Here is a 13,600-nt window from a genome sequence, read left to right as displayed (position 1 = left end):
GTGAGTGGAAGGGTTAAGTTTTTCCTTTGGGGAAGATTTAACCCGGACCACTAAATCGGAAGTTAATAAAAAAAAAATAAAAAAAAATCAAAATAATTTTGTGAATAACCCTGTCTTAAACATATTTCCATTCTAATTTTTTGTCTTTGATCTTCTAAGCACCTCCCATTTCCACCTCTCACCCCTCCCCTCAACCCCCCCCCCACACTACTTCCTTTTCTACTCACACCTGTCTCTATATACTTGACAATTTAGTTTTTAGTACATTAATTGTCCTGATGAAGAGAACATCGTTTTCGAAACATGTTGACTTTATATAAAAAATTAAGATTATCGTGGTAAAAACAAAGTGTTTTAATTATTTTATTAATAAAATGGTGCCACAAAGTGAATTTGCAAAATTTGAAGAAGTTAAGTATCTACTTTTAGCGAGAAAATAAATGAAGACGTCTTCTGTTGAAAGAGAACTTAATTAGTGAAAAAACACTCTGAAAACGATAACAGCTATTATAGAAGTGGGTATTTTTTTTTATAAAAGTCTGAAATTTTATTCCGAGATTGATGAAATTTTAAAGTCTTGAACTTCAAAAAAATATGAAACTGTCTACATTATGCTACGTATACATACGCAAGCCGAACTGATGAACTGAACCTCAGCTTATAGGAAAGGAACAAAGCAATCGCAAATAGCTCAAAACGCCGCTTGCAGTTTCTCCGTTCCTTTCCCGTAATTCGTGGCTCAGTTCGCGTTTAGGTTCGCAAATGTATACTTACGATTAGATTTCGAGAAACTCCCCCGATCCGCTATTCACATCCATTGAAGCAGAATAAAGGAAGGGTAACGATGAGTGCTTCGGCTAGTTCTCTATAAAGCACTTTGGATACTTTGGACACTTTGGAAGTAGCAATATTTTTTTACGTACACATTCAATAAAAAAATATTTTATGTGTTGACGGATGCAACGATGTACAATGTGTACACGTTGGACAAACTTTCCGGCCTTTTCAATACTAGATTCAAAGAACGTGTACGATCGTTTTAAAATTAAAATAAAATACAGTAACATCTCCCAGATAAAATCACTCAATGATAATAATAAGCCAACTCCGTTACATATACAAAAAAGGCCCTAAACTCAATATTTAGCAGTGAATATCAATAAAAATTATAATAATCCTAAAGCTAGTTTAATAATCGAAGAATAAATATAGTTCGATTGCCACTCCTAGATATGTTTAAGCCAAGTTCATTTATTATAATAGAACACAAAAATTAAAGTTAGTAAAATTATTATAAGAAAAAGAAACTCCTAAATTATCAATTTTGAAACACCTCACTTTAGCAAACTTTAGCCAAATAATTGGGGGATACTTTAAAGGGTTATTAATAATAACCAATTTGTTTTTCATTGCACATGGAAAAAATATATAGTCTCTAAGTGGTGTTTCCACAGATTGAAAATGCCTTCCGGAGCCGAACAGCTGGCATGAGTATTAATAATAATTACACAGCAGAACTTTTTTTTTATAAAAAAAGTGGGTGTGTCAAGCCTACGCAAGACAGAAGTGAAACTTCTTTTGTTAAACCGTATGAACCACAATCAATTACGTATTTCACTCGTATTACACTCACGACGCAGTATACTAACCAAGCAGCTGATGCTTGGCGTGGCGCAGTTCGCTGGTGTCTGAGAGAGAGGAAAGAAGAGAAGAGAGAGAACGTTCGTGAGCGGCTCCCCCACCTCAACAAGCGCATATGGTGAGAGAGGGACAGTGAACGGTGAGCGGTGGTGGGGGTACCCGCATTTTCGTGTCGATCCTGACTCGGTTTTACTCCGTCCCCGAATTACGCGCCTAAAGAAGTTTCACTTCAATATAATATATTTTTAAAAATAATGTACAATGTACAGAAATAGAATCCCACACAAGATCGCGTAGTGCGCTCTAGCGAACGGATATTTTATCAGAGGGAGATAGTTTTAATTTTTTTTTCTGTAAATTATTACATATTATCAAAATAAATAAATTAATTAAATAAATGTAATACAATTATCATAATATACGGATTAGATAATAATTTTAATCCAACACAATAACGCAAAGCGCGCTCTAGCGGAGTAATGTTTTATCACAGTGAGATAAGTGTTTTTATTATTTTGCAATATTATTTTCTTTTAAAAAATGTTCTGACCTACTAAAAAATAAGATATTGAATGAAAAAGGCGTTAAAAACAAAAAAATAATGTGCGATGGCCGAGAATCGAACTCGGATCAACTGCTTGGAAGGCAACTATGCTGACCATTACACCACCAACGCCAGTTGTCGGGATGAGCTAAGAAGCATTTATATGTTACTTCAAAACTTTGAAAATTATTACATATTATCAAAATAAATAAATTAATTAAATAAATGTAATACAATTATCATAATATACGGATTAGATAATAATTTTAATCCAACACAATAACGCAAAGCGCGCTCTAGCGGAGTAATGTTTTATCACAGTGAGATAAGTGTTTTTATTATTTTGCAATATTATTTTCTTTTAAAAAATGTTCTGACTTACTAAAAAATAAGATATTGAATGAAAAAGGCGTTAAAAACAAAAAAATAATGTGCGATGGCCGAGAATCGAACTCGGATCAACTGCTTGGAAGGCAACTATGCTGACCATTACACCACCAACGCCAGTTGTCGGGATGAGCTAAGAAGCATTTATATGTTACTTCAAAACTTTGACTAGATCAAATGAACTTTAATCGGTGGTGGGGGTACCCGCATTTTCGTTTCGATCGTGACTCGGTTTTACTCCGTCCCCGAAAATTCATTACGCGCCTAAAGAAGTTTCACTTCAAAAAATTTTTTTTTTGTAAATTCATGAATATAATTATTGAATATGTCAAAGAAAAACTTTGAAATAAAAGAGAGTTCCACAAATTAAACTTGATAATAATATGTCTTGTCATTTTCCCTCGGGGCTCGCTCATACTCATTCGTGTTAATTTGTCTAAAAATATGCCACTATACAACTGCTGTCATTCAACAATCATGGGGAAGTTGTTATGATTACAATAAAGTTCACACACCCCAAACGATTAGACACTATTGAGTACAATATCAATGGCAATATATTTTTTAAGAATAATTATTGCAAATACTTGCTGGTCTAATTTGGTATGGCAAAAAACTGGCGACACACCTAAATAAAGAAAAAAATAATAAATCATTGTTTCATAATAACATGCATATTATGTTGAACATAATAAATTAATTTCCCAAGAATGCTCGCGCTGCTCGACGTGTCCGCGAGCCGACGACCTTGCCTATGCGCGCTCTAAACCCGGCACCTGCGAGGTACCAAACCAAAACAGGTGCTTACTATGGCGAAGATGCAAACAAATAGCCTAAACAGACAAACAAAACACTGGCACTATACCAAAAAAACAAAAACAACACGCAAAAGACCGGTACATTGCATGCATTTTTTTACCCATTACCAAAATACCATGAGACCGGATTTGATAATTTCAAATTTGGAGTCTTGGAAAAGATCTCGTGTTTGTATGTAAAAGAGTTAGAAAATTATTTAAGAAAGACGTTCTTTTTTTATAAAGTGCCGTTCTTTATTATAGTTGTTTTGGGAGATTTGTGGACCAGTTAGTTGGTACCATATTGACCACGCCTGGGCGCAGCGCACGGCGCTTAGAATGAGGCGGATGCTGAAATTACGCTGGCCAATTGCTGAACGTGTCAGATTGGAGATTAGAAAAATAATTAGTTATGGTCAAATTCTCGAATTCTTTTGCGTGAGGCGCATTCTTGAAATGTCATCGAATATACTGTGAGTAACCGTGAGTACAGCAGATGTAGGCAGAGAGGATGAAACGCTACACGGAGCTGTCCTGTACTTGTACAATACAATATAGGTACTGTTCTGTTATTCCGACTCTTGGCATGATTTGAAGGTTTCAATCATGCCATCTCAGCTTTGGAGGTTCAGGTCCCCGACTTATTCTTCCGTTCACTTCTGCATCATTCTATCGATACTAATATTGAATACAGTATTTTTGATCTATGTGGTACCCGTGATTGAGGGGAAGACTATCGACTAAGGATTCGGAGGTCGCGTACAGAGGTACAAATCGCGTTCATTTACTTAATCTTTGTCGTTTCACGATTAATTAATAAAAAAAGGGTATATTTGCGGCACGTTCAAGATACCCAGGATCGTCCCAGTGAAAAAATACCATTCAGAATTTAAACGTTGCTTAAAATAGATTTAGCCGTATTTAGTGACCAAATCAGAATGGTCATGTAGGTACATACTTTCCCACTCTTATCTTCCTCATCTCTACTTGCTGCAAACGGTTGGTGGGGAGCAGTTGGCACTTAAGTGCGGTATTCACATCAAACAAAAGAACCTTAGAATATATTTCTAAATCTTACTCATATACTCTTACATCATTTGTGCATTATTTTGAAGATTTTTAAAAATACGATTTTGGGATCACATTTCGTATTAAGTTACAAAACTACATTGTGGATTTAACAAACTCACTGCATTCAGTCCATCTAAAATTTGCTGCATTCACTCTATATACTCTTACATCATTTGTGCATTATTTTGAAGATTTTTAAAAATACGATTTTGGGATCACATTTCGTATTAAGTTACAAAACTACATTGTGGATTTAACAAACTCACTGCATTCAGTCCATCTAAAATTTGCTGCATTCACTCTTATTATTCAATACTTCATTATTCAAGAGTGTCAAAAGTGGTTCTTGAAATTAACTCCAAAAATGAATAAAATATATGAATAAAAAATCACTAAAAAAGAAGAAAATATTCATAAATGCAAAAATAGAAGAGAAAAGACACAGAAAATAAGAAGGTAACGGTCCCAACTGGGGATCAAACCTAGGACCACTATCTGACCGTGACAACACTCTAACGGCAAAACAGATAACAACCAAAAAAGGGAATTAATTGAGGATAAAATTAGTAATTCTTCAATTGAAATATGAGATCGAACATGGACATGGCTGAAAATAATCAGGTCTCAGTAGATCAATGACCAGAGAGCTCAGAAACTGAGTGAGAGTTTTCTGTGTCTTTTTCTATTTTAAATTTATTAATATTATCATCTTCTTGGCTGATTAGATAAATACTACATTGATTTGTATATTTTTCAAAAGTTATTGCAATAAATACATTGAATCAAAATAGAAATTATTGTATTCCAAACATATTTAGAAATACGTTTGTTGATTTACTCACTCGACGCCATAATATAATAGTAATCCTCGTCAAATCTTTTTAAATAGAAAATATGAGCTTCACCTACTCACGCACACATGAACATTACACATACCTGTTTCGTATATATGCATATACATTCATAATATGTAGATAGATAGATATACAGAATAGTTGTCAGTTGTACACACTTTCTCCCGTGCCTACCTGACTGAGCAGACTCTTGACTTTAATATTATTTTAATGCCTTAACAACTTGCCACATTCGAGAACGCCCTGAGTTCGTATACAAAAATAAGCAATACATTTGCTGGTAAATATCTCGCATCAAATTTATTACCCGTTTAAAAAGCTATAATTTTCTCGTAATCAAAAATATGTACGCATTTACGACAACATTGACTGCAAAATTAAAGTTTAATAACTTTTTCCCGAGAGACTGAGAGCCTGTCAGTGGGGTGCTAAGCATTTTTACAGCCTTTTTATTATTTTTAAACAAACCAAATCAAAGACAGCTATTCACACCATTGATTCAGTAGACAGGGGACATTTTAAAGCGACTTTGCTTTGACAATTAATAGATGAGTTACTTTAGATATTTATTCAGTATAATAAAAATAATACTATTTCAGGCACAAAGTAGTATGATGGACTCGGTGGTCGAGGGGTAAAGCTTTCATTTCAACTAGCAAACCGAAGGTGGCGGGTTCTTACGGCGTGCGCAAGTAAATTTAATTTGATTAATCTGTGTAATTTCACAATTTGTTGATTAAAAATAATACATATTAAATATTGCAGCACATTTCAGAGTGGAATATACTATCAGTATTGCCCTGGTGTAAGTGCCACCATTCAGAATTGAAACTTTGCTGAAAATGGTTTTAGCCGTGTTTGGTGACCAGATCTGAATAGTCAGGTACTCCCCCCCCCCACAACCTTCAGCCTCACAACACACCCCAATTGGGGATGCCATGGTCTCACTGTATCCAGACGGTTGGGAGTAGTTGGGATTCTTGTGCGGTGTTCAAATAAAAAATTTAAACCTTTCTAATAACTTCCTTTCCCTGAAAATGCTTATTGTTTCTTTGAAAAAGTCATGAAACAAGAATTTTAACGGTATAAGTCATCAAAATGATAATTCAACACACCTTTAAAAAGTGACATAAAGTCACGAAAAGTGATAAAACAAAAAATAGGTTAGATTTACAGGTTAGTTTTAATTCATTGTTTTTAATGACTTTGTAAAATTGGTGTGTAGAATCGTCATTGTGTTGAGTTACCACGTATATAACATTTTTTTGTAAGACGACTTTTTTTAATACATATTTTTTTTAACTCACGTCATTTAAAAAAAAACACATCGTAGATACTCACTATGAAATATTTCATATCTGTAAATTGATTCATCACTGTAACCTGTATTTTTTGTTTCTGTAGTATAAGATAAGCAAAAAAATTAATCAATTCTCCATTACTGAAAGGCATTTTTCTGAAAATTCTGCATGAATCTGTTTTCTTTTGGCGAACTATTCATTAACAAAAATCAAATATTACAATAGCAAAACACGCAGCCAGGGAGATCTATATATGAGCCAGGGAGGTCATTGCTTAAACTATATCAATATTAGATTTACAATTATATCAATTCTCGAGATAAACATCTACATTGAGAGGTGATAAAACTATGAATATTCATTGACTTGACGCTTGGCCAGTGTGTCAATCATACTATAAAACTAGTTCAGACTTGAAAAATAACTATAGAGAATGATATTGTATTTTAAATTAAAGTGAAAATTTTAATTTAAACGAAAATACATTGTGAATATTTATCATGTAGGTAAAAAGCTTTTACAAAAAACCTACAGAAATTCACAGTACTCAAAATATCTACTACAAATAAAATACGTTTATTTCATCGGATATAGGTAATTTATTTTTGTAGGGAAAAAAACACTTAAATTTGATAATTTCTTAGATTTCTTCCTTGTTTTAAGAAATGAAGAGAAATATTACATAATAATTATATAAAACAAACCCATAATATAATCAGAAGACAGGACATAGGTCATAGGTCATAGGTCACATAGGACGCACACGAAATTCCTAACCGAATTATATGAACAACAACAGAATAGTTATTATGAACTTTTTATTTTTATTCAGTTCGCAATTGAAAATGTCCAAATACAATTTCATTGCAAAATAGGGTTTTTATTTTTCAATTCCGATTAAATAGGTAGTATAGAGTAAAAGTAAGATAAATCAGAATGAAGAGATGATTGCTTCCCTCGTAGTACAAGTGTACATCGTGGGACTGCAAAAGAACTTCGGGCGAGTGTTCCAAATTAGTTCGAATCAGTTTGAACCACTATCGGTGTGCAAAAATACATTGAAAGGTGCTCTTTAAAATGATTTAAATATGGGTAACGTATCCTTATCTACGTTCATCGTCTATTCTTTAGCACTTTAAATCACAGTAGAACTGAAGGACGCACCTAAATACGTTGGTGTCCGCATATCCGCCCAGAGAATCTTCTTTATATAAATAGATAGATTTCCTAAAACTTTACACATTTCAAGCTACCTGTTGAAACGTAAGTTAATATCTATTGACTACAATGCAGTTATATTCTCAATTATTATGATTAAGACTAATTCATTTTATCTCCAGCTACGCAATACAACCGGTATCAATAAAACGCTGCTTATTATGTGATAGTTTGGTACCAAGCGTTAAACTAATATTAAATTATGCACTTAAATTGATAAAATATTTTGTACAACCTCGACTGCTGAGGCTTAGTGCAGAAAATGAGAGAATTATGCGAGTATCCCCAAGCCATAAGAGTTTGTACATTTTTTTACGTCTTGAGTATGAAAGTAGTTAGGTACATCGTTTATTTAACAAGCAATTAAATGTGGATGTGTGGACACATCTTTATATCTCCCTCAGATTGTAAAAGGAAATGTCAGTTTTTACATAAATACTAAAAAACACACAACCACTACTTACGAAGACGAGTCTTTATTTTTTCTCGAATCTGGATTGAAAGTATGTATTACCATTTCAGGGAAGAGATTGATAAATTATGTATTTGGTCTAAATTTCTATTTTCTCCAAGTTATTCAAGTTTATTGATTTCATACACGCGCCTTTTTCGTAAGGAATTCAAATCTATTGGATTTTCTATTGCAAGTTAAAATATACAAAAAAACGGAATATGGGTTTAGATACAGCAAGATCACTTCGATAGCATGTGAACTGGTCGTTTCTCTGATTTAATTATTTTGTAAAATGTCATGGCTTCCTAATAGAACCCCTCTCTTAACCCATTCCAGAACATCGCCCAACCAAATAGTGATTTAGTTCCTTTTTGGTTGTACAAAGCATAGATATTGGAGCACTTGGATGTTACTTACTAATTTACTTTGGTAAAATATATATTATTATGAGACTTTGTAATTGTGGGAAATATTTAATAACGAACAGTTTAATTAATTTTTTTAAATCGAAATATAAACATCATCTGAGTGAAAAAATATCAGGTCTCAATTACGATTAAGGTAATAAATTTGCTATTAAAACGCAGTGTGATAATAATTATATGACTTTGGCAAATTCATTAATGACGAGCTTTTTTATTTAAGTGCCATGGGATGATTTTACACGAAGGCTTACGGTATTTAGTATCGCCATTAAGTGCCGATAATTTCAATGAATTCATGTTAATAATAACATTCCAAGTTTATAGCGTAATTTAGTGATAATTCACAACCAAGATTACCAAGATTGACACTCTAATCCTGTAAATACTATACATGTACTTAATTAGTTCTATCCTACGTAAAACTGCAGTGTTAAAAAATATTAAAAAAAAACACTATAATGTTATTAATTAAAAATATTAATTAACCCGTGCATATCATAATATTAATTAGATATAGGTAGTGAGTAGGTAAAATTCAAGTTCTGTGGAAGCTCGATTAAAATTCTGTTATTATTTTAACTGCTCATTAAGTTCCTTTCATGTATATTTCTTACTTTTCTTTTCATTACTCATTTATAATATTATGAAATTTAAATCATGTTCTAAATTTGTACAATGTATTTGTACCCTTTTACTACAGTGTGTCTACAGAACATTTTGATATGTAACTTACCTCAAATTACTACATTGTGTCTATATAATATTATGATGAACATGTCAACAAAGCTTCTAATTTCCACCTATGACGGTAGAATAACACCCATGCGAACACCTTGGCACAGGTTCTACTAGTGAAGTATTCACGGAACATTAATACCTAAGCTTCAATCATGTATATATATATATATATATATATACAGTTGCATATCACATTTCATTCTACTGCCACGTTTTATATATAGAACATCTATCTGTATTACTTGTACCCAATGTCAATATGTATACCTATAAACTGTATGTATAAGTGAATAGATAAATAAATAAAAAATAAAATATCATCGTGGGTCAATTGTATCACAATTGTTTTACTTGAATTCTTGGATAGTAACAAAATTTGAATATTAATTATGAAATTTGATAAATTGTTCAAATTCTGTGAAAATACCCGTCCTTAAGACTGCTAGATTTGTTTCTAGGGTACTATGTCCTCTTGAATGGCGTATGGTTAGTTGGTTAGTAAAATCTCGTAACGTAACTGAGTCGAGGGTAGGCCCTGAACTCAAAACATGACGCTCTGTATCGTGAGGCATTGCCCGTTGTTTTACGGATCAGCGCGGACGAGCCAATTCCCGGGTAGGATTATAAAATTCGGAATGTGGAATGAATGGTGAATTAAAGCTTAATTATCGACGTTCGCAATGGAGATTATTCCAATAACCAGTCGTGGAAATATATCTGTTAATCACATTATTACTCGAGGTCGGCGGGAGACCGGTAGCGAGGCGGGAGGATGCACGGACAGAAATGAGTACGGCTTTTTTGATCAAGATACTGTTAAAAGTGTGACTGCATGATCATTTCCCAATAAAATATTAGTCGTTCAGAATATATCTGAAGACGTGATCACGCAGGTGCCCTTATCAAAATAAATATAATGGGCGAGTAACGAAAATATTATTATTCTGAAGAACACGTGTTCCGACTTACTTGTGCTATATTCGTGCTTTTTTTACCTTAGCTCCACACAGGAGACCCTGAGGAAAGAATTTTGGTTTTGGTTATCCAATAAATGGTTCCCGGGGCGGCGTTACCCATACGGGGACATGAAAACGAATAATTTGAACAGATTTTTAATAAATTAACATTATTTCAAATCCGCAAGTTTTCTGTGTGTGGACACAGAACAAAACGGGAGGCACGATTACATATATTATGTGTCCCTTAGCAATAATTTTGGTGTAACTCCAATTTTATGGAAGAAATCTGTTTATACTTTTTTTTTACTTTAGATGCTATGTGGAGGGACTTTTTGAAGAGAGGAAGAAATGAATATGGGTCTGAGGATTCAGTCGTGAACGGATAATGAACTTTTTGAACGTCTATAAATTTAATAATGCTTGCTTTTGAAAAGCAATGATCTTGATGCAAATAAATATTCAGTAAGAACTTTATTTTCTTTTTTTACTTATTTTGAACGTTACAAATGTAATATATCGCTCTGAAGAAGAAGATAATACTATTAAATCGAAATTAAAAATGAAACAGAACAAGACACAGAAAAGTAAATGGATAACGGTCACAACTAGGAATCGAACACAGGATCTCTTATCTTACCTTGACAAGCGTCTTAACCACTCAAATATTTTACTGTTTTCAGCTTTAAGAATGGATTATTAATAAATTGATTATTTTACCGATAAACCATCATTTTTTTATATTTATTTAATCATATTTATTAGAATCTTATTCGCTGGTTCAGCGTTGGTATAGTTATGGCGACCGTTAAGCCTAGAACTTAAGGCCGTTTTAACTATACCTACGCCGTGGTAAAATGATAAGTTTTTCAATATTCCGAACTTATCGCGACTACAATTAAGGGGAGAGGGTGTATATTTACCAATGATTCCGTCAACCCCTCGGACAGCGGGGGCCCAGGCGACGCAGAGCACGGTGAAGAGGAGTAGGAAGGGTGGTCGGCCAGCCATGATGGTACGGGGGGCGGGGGCGCGGGGCCCCACACGGACAGGGGGCCACCGAACTCTGAAACAGAACAAGAGAAACAAATTTATATACTGTTTTAGAAACATTTAACAGAGTGATAGCAAATAATACATAATGATAAAAGCAAAATAAAAGTAAGGTCTTCAATTACAAAATGTTCTCATCATGCGCTGAGTATTGGATTGAAAATATATAATTATATTACATTTTAAAGTAGAGACTGCTCATATGTGGAACGAGCTACCGGCATCTGTTTTTCCTCTTTCAAATTCCCGTTTTCAAGTCCCGCATTGATAAACCCCTTCCTATCACTCCTACCTTAACCCGTCTCACTACGCTACCCAACTGAGTAGCGACATAGCTCCAATGCTTTTATCCCTTTCTTGTGAGATATCACATAAAAAATATTAATATAAAAACAGTGGTAACAAGTGCAAAATCAAGGACTGTTTTTTGAAATAAAGTTTTTTTTTCAAATCAACACTCATTGAAGATTAGTTTGAATTTCATAGATAAGTTGGAGAATATATCAATTTAATTAATCATAATCATAGAGAGAGAGATGGTTGAAAATACTATATTGCTATTAAATGTTTCGAATCAACGACTTCTTCTCTCCTATAAAATAGTAACAAGCAGTCATTATGGTCTACAGACCATTAGTAAAAGTGTTTTGTCCGGGTCGGGAATAATTTAACTCTTTGTAACATTAAATAAGGTGAAATGCAGTTTTGTGCAGTCAAAACAACAAAAAAACATGCGTCTCTTATTGAAGACTTCATCAAGCCCAAACGAATCTTAACAAATGTTAAAATTTTCTTCGTGATCTGTTTCTTACATCGAGATTAATTTTAGAAATTATTTTTTAATTAATCATATTGTTGATTACTTTTTTAAGAATGACAATTATGTTATTTTAACCTTTTTAGCTATACTTTTATGATTAAAGTATTAAATATTGTTATATGTTTTATATTTTCCCCGTAAATGTTAAGGTAGCTTAAAGTCTTAAAAAGCTCTTCGTTCATTATGTTTCAATGTTGTGAAGTCCAAAAATTAGTACATAGGTAATAGAATATTATTGTAGTAGTTTTAGAATAGGTATATGCTGGATATAAAATGTAAAAATTTATAAAAAAATTAAATTTACTACAAAAAATATCTTGCATTTTAGGCATTTCGGGTTTTTCTTGTTCCTATTTCATATGTAGAACTGTCTTACTGACTGCTGTTTGAATTGGTAGATTGCATAATGAGGACACCAAATCGGGGAACCATATTTATAAATCAGAGTTATTAATTTTTGAGATATTGCACCGTGTTGAGCTACCTCCCTCTTTATTCACAGTTTCGGACAGCGTTGTAGTATTCTATCTAATCGAATCTGCCCTTATGATGAACACTGCAACGCTGTCTGAAAAATTGACTAAAGTGGAAGATAGTGCAACTTGGCACAATAAATCACGATAGTGCTTTTGGCCGTGAAAATCTAAAATCATTTCCTCAATTCTCAGGATTGTTAAATTTTTTTCGGTTTTAAAAATTTAATACAAATGAATTGGTTGGATCTACAAATGAATGGTGGAATAACTAAACCATAATCACAAATAAAAAGATATATAAAAAAATATCTTATCACGTATTCAGTTGCTAAAACATTGAAAAAGAACACTTTGTCGCAAAAAATAACATGAAAGCTTAAGTGCGATATCGATTCCGGGAACGAAGCAAAGCTAGTACTAACTTAGCTTAGCTTAGCTTGCATCGTAACGAACCTTTTTCATACACGGTCGTGGTGGAAAACAATGTATAAAAAATACTCAACTAAGTTAGAACTATGTTCGTTCTTGGTGGATAGTGCGCTTTATTCAACGCAATGGAATATGTGAAAAATTTTTACGACCAAGACTCTAGAGAATGTTTCTGTCTATGCCTTCTTTCTTCTTTCCTATTGTAGTATATGTGTGTTTGGTAAAGTGTGACAAAGATGCATGAATGAGAGAGCGAATGTGTGGTTACCTCTTGAAATATACTGACATTGCGGATTTGGGGTTACAAACCACAGGTAGATTGTGTGTCTAAGCTTAAACCTTGCATCGTGAATCGTGATCTGATTAATATATTCTTGAGTGAAAATGGACTTAATTTTCATGCACCCTGATAAATCAAGGATTTTATACCTATTAA

At 33.2% G+C, this 13,600-nt stretch overlaps 1 protein-coding gene across 4 annotated transcripts in view; it reads right to left on the bottom strand.

The window, feature by feature from the left end:
- cv-2 (crosveinless 2-secreting protein) overlaps positions 1-13,600 on the bottom strand; it is a 206,171-nt gene that overhangs the window by 137,356 nt on the left and 55,215 nt on the right. For all 4 annotated transcript variants that reach the window (XM_089634115.1, XM_089634118.1, XM_089634116.1 and 1 more), the window contains one exon: positions 11,310-11,452. In XM_089634115.1, the coding sequence (XP_089490241.1) occupies positions 11,310-11,397 (88 nt within the window). In that variant the 5' untranslated portion in view covers positions 11,398-11,452. The remainder of the gene's footprint in view (positions 1-11,309; positions 11,453-13,600) is intronic.

The sequence above is a fragment of the Hesperophylax consimilis genome, chromosome 8 (assembly GCF_061612785.1).
Source record: "Hesperophylax consimilis isolate HC1 chromosome 8, BYU_Hcon_1.0, whole genome shotgun sequence".
NCBI lineage: Eukaryota > Metazoa > Arthropoda > Insecta > Trichoptera > Limnephilidae > Hesperophylax > Hesperophylax consimilis.
This window is presented reverse-complemented; position numbering and strand designations above follow the sequence as displayed.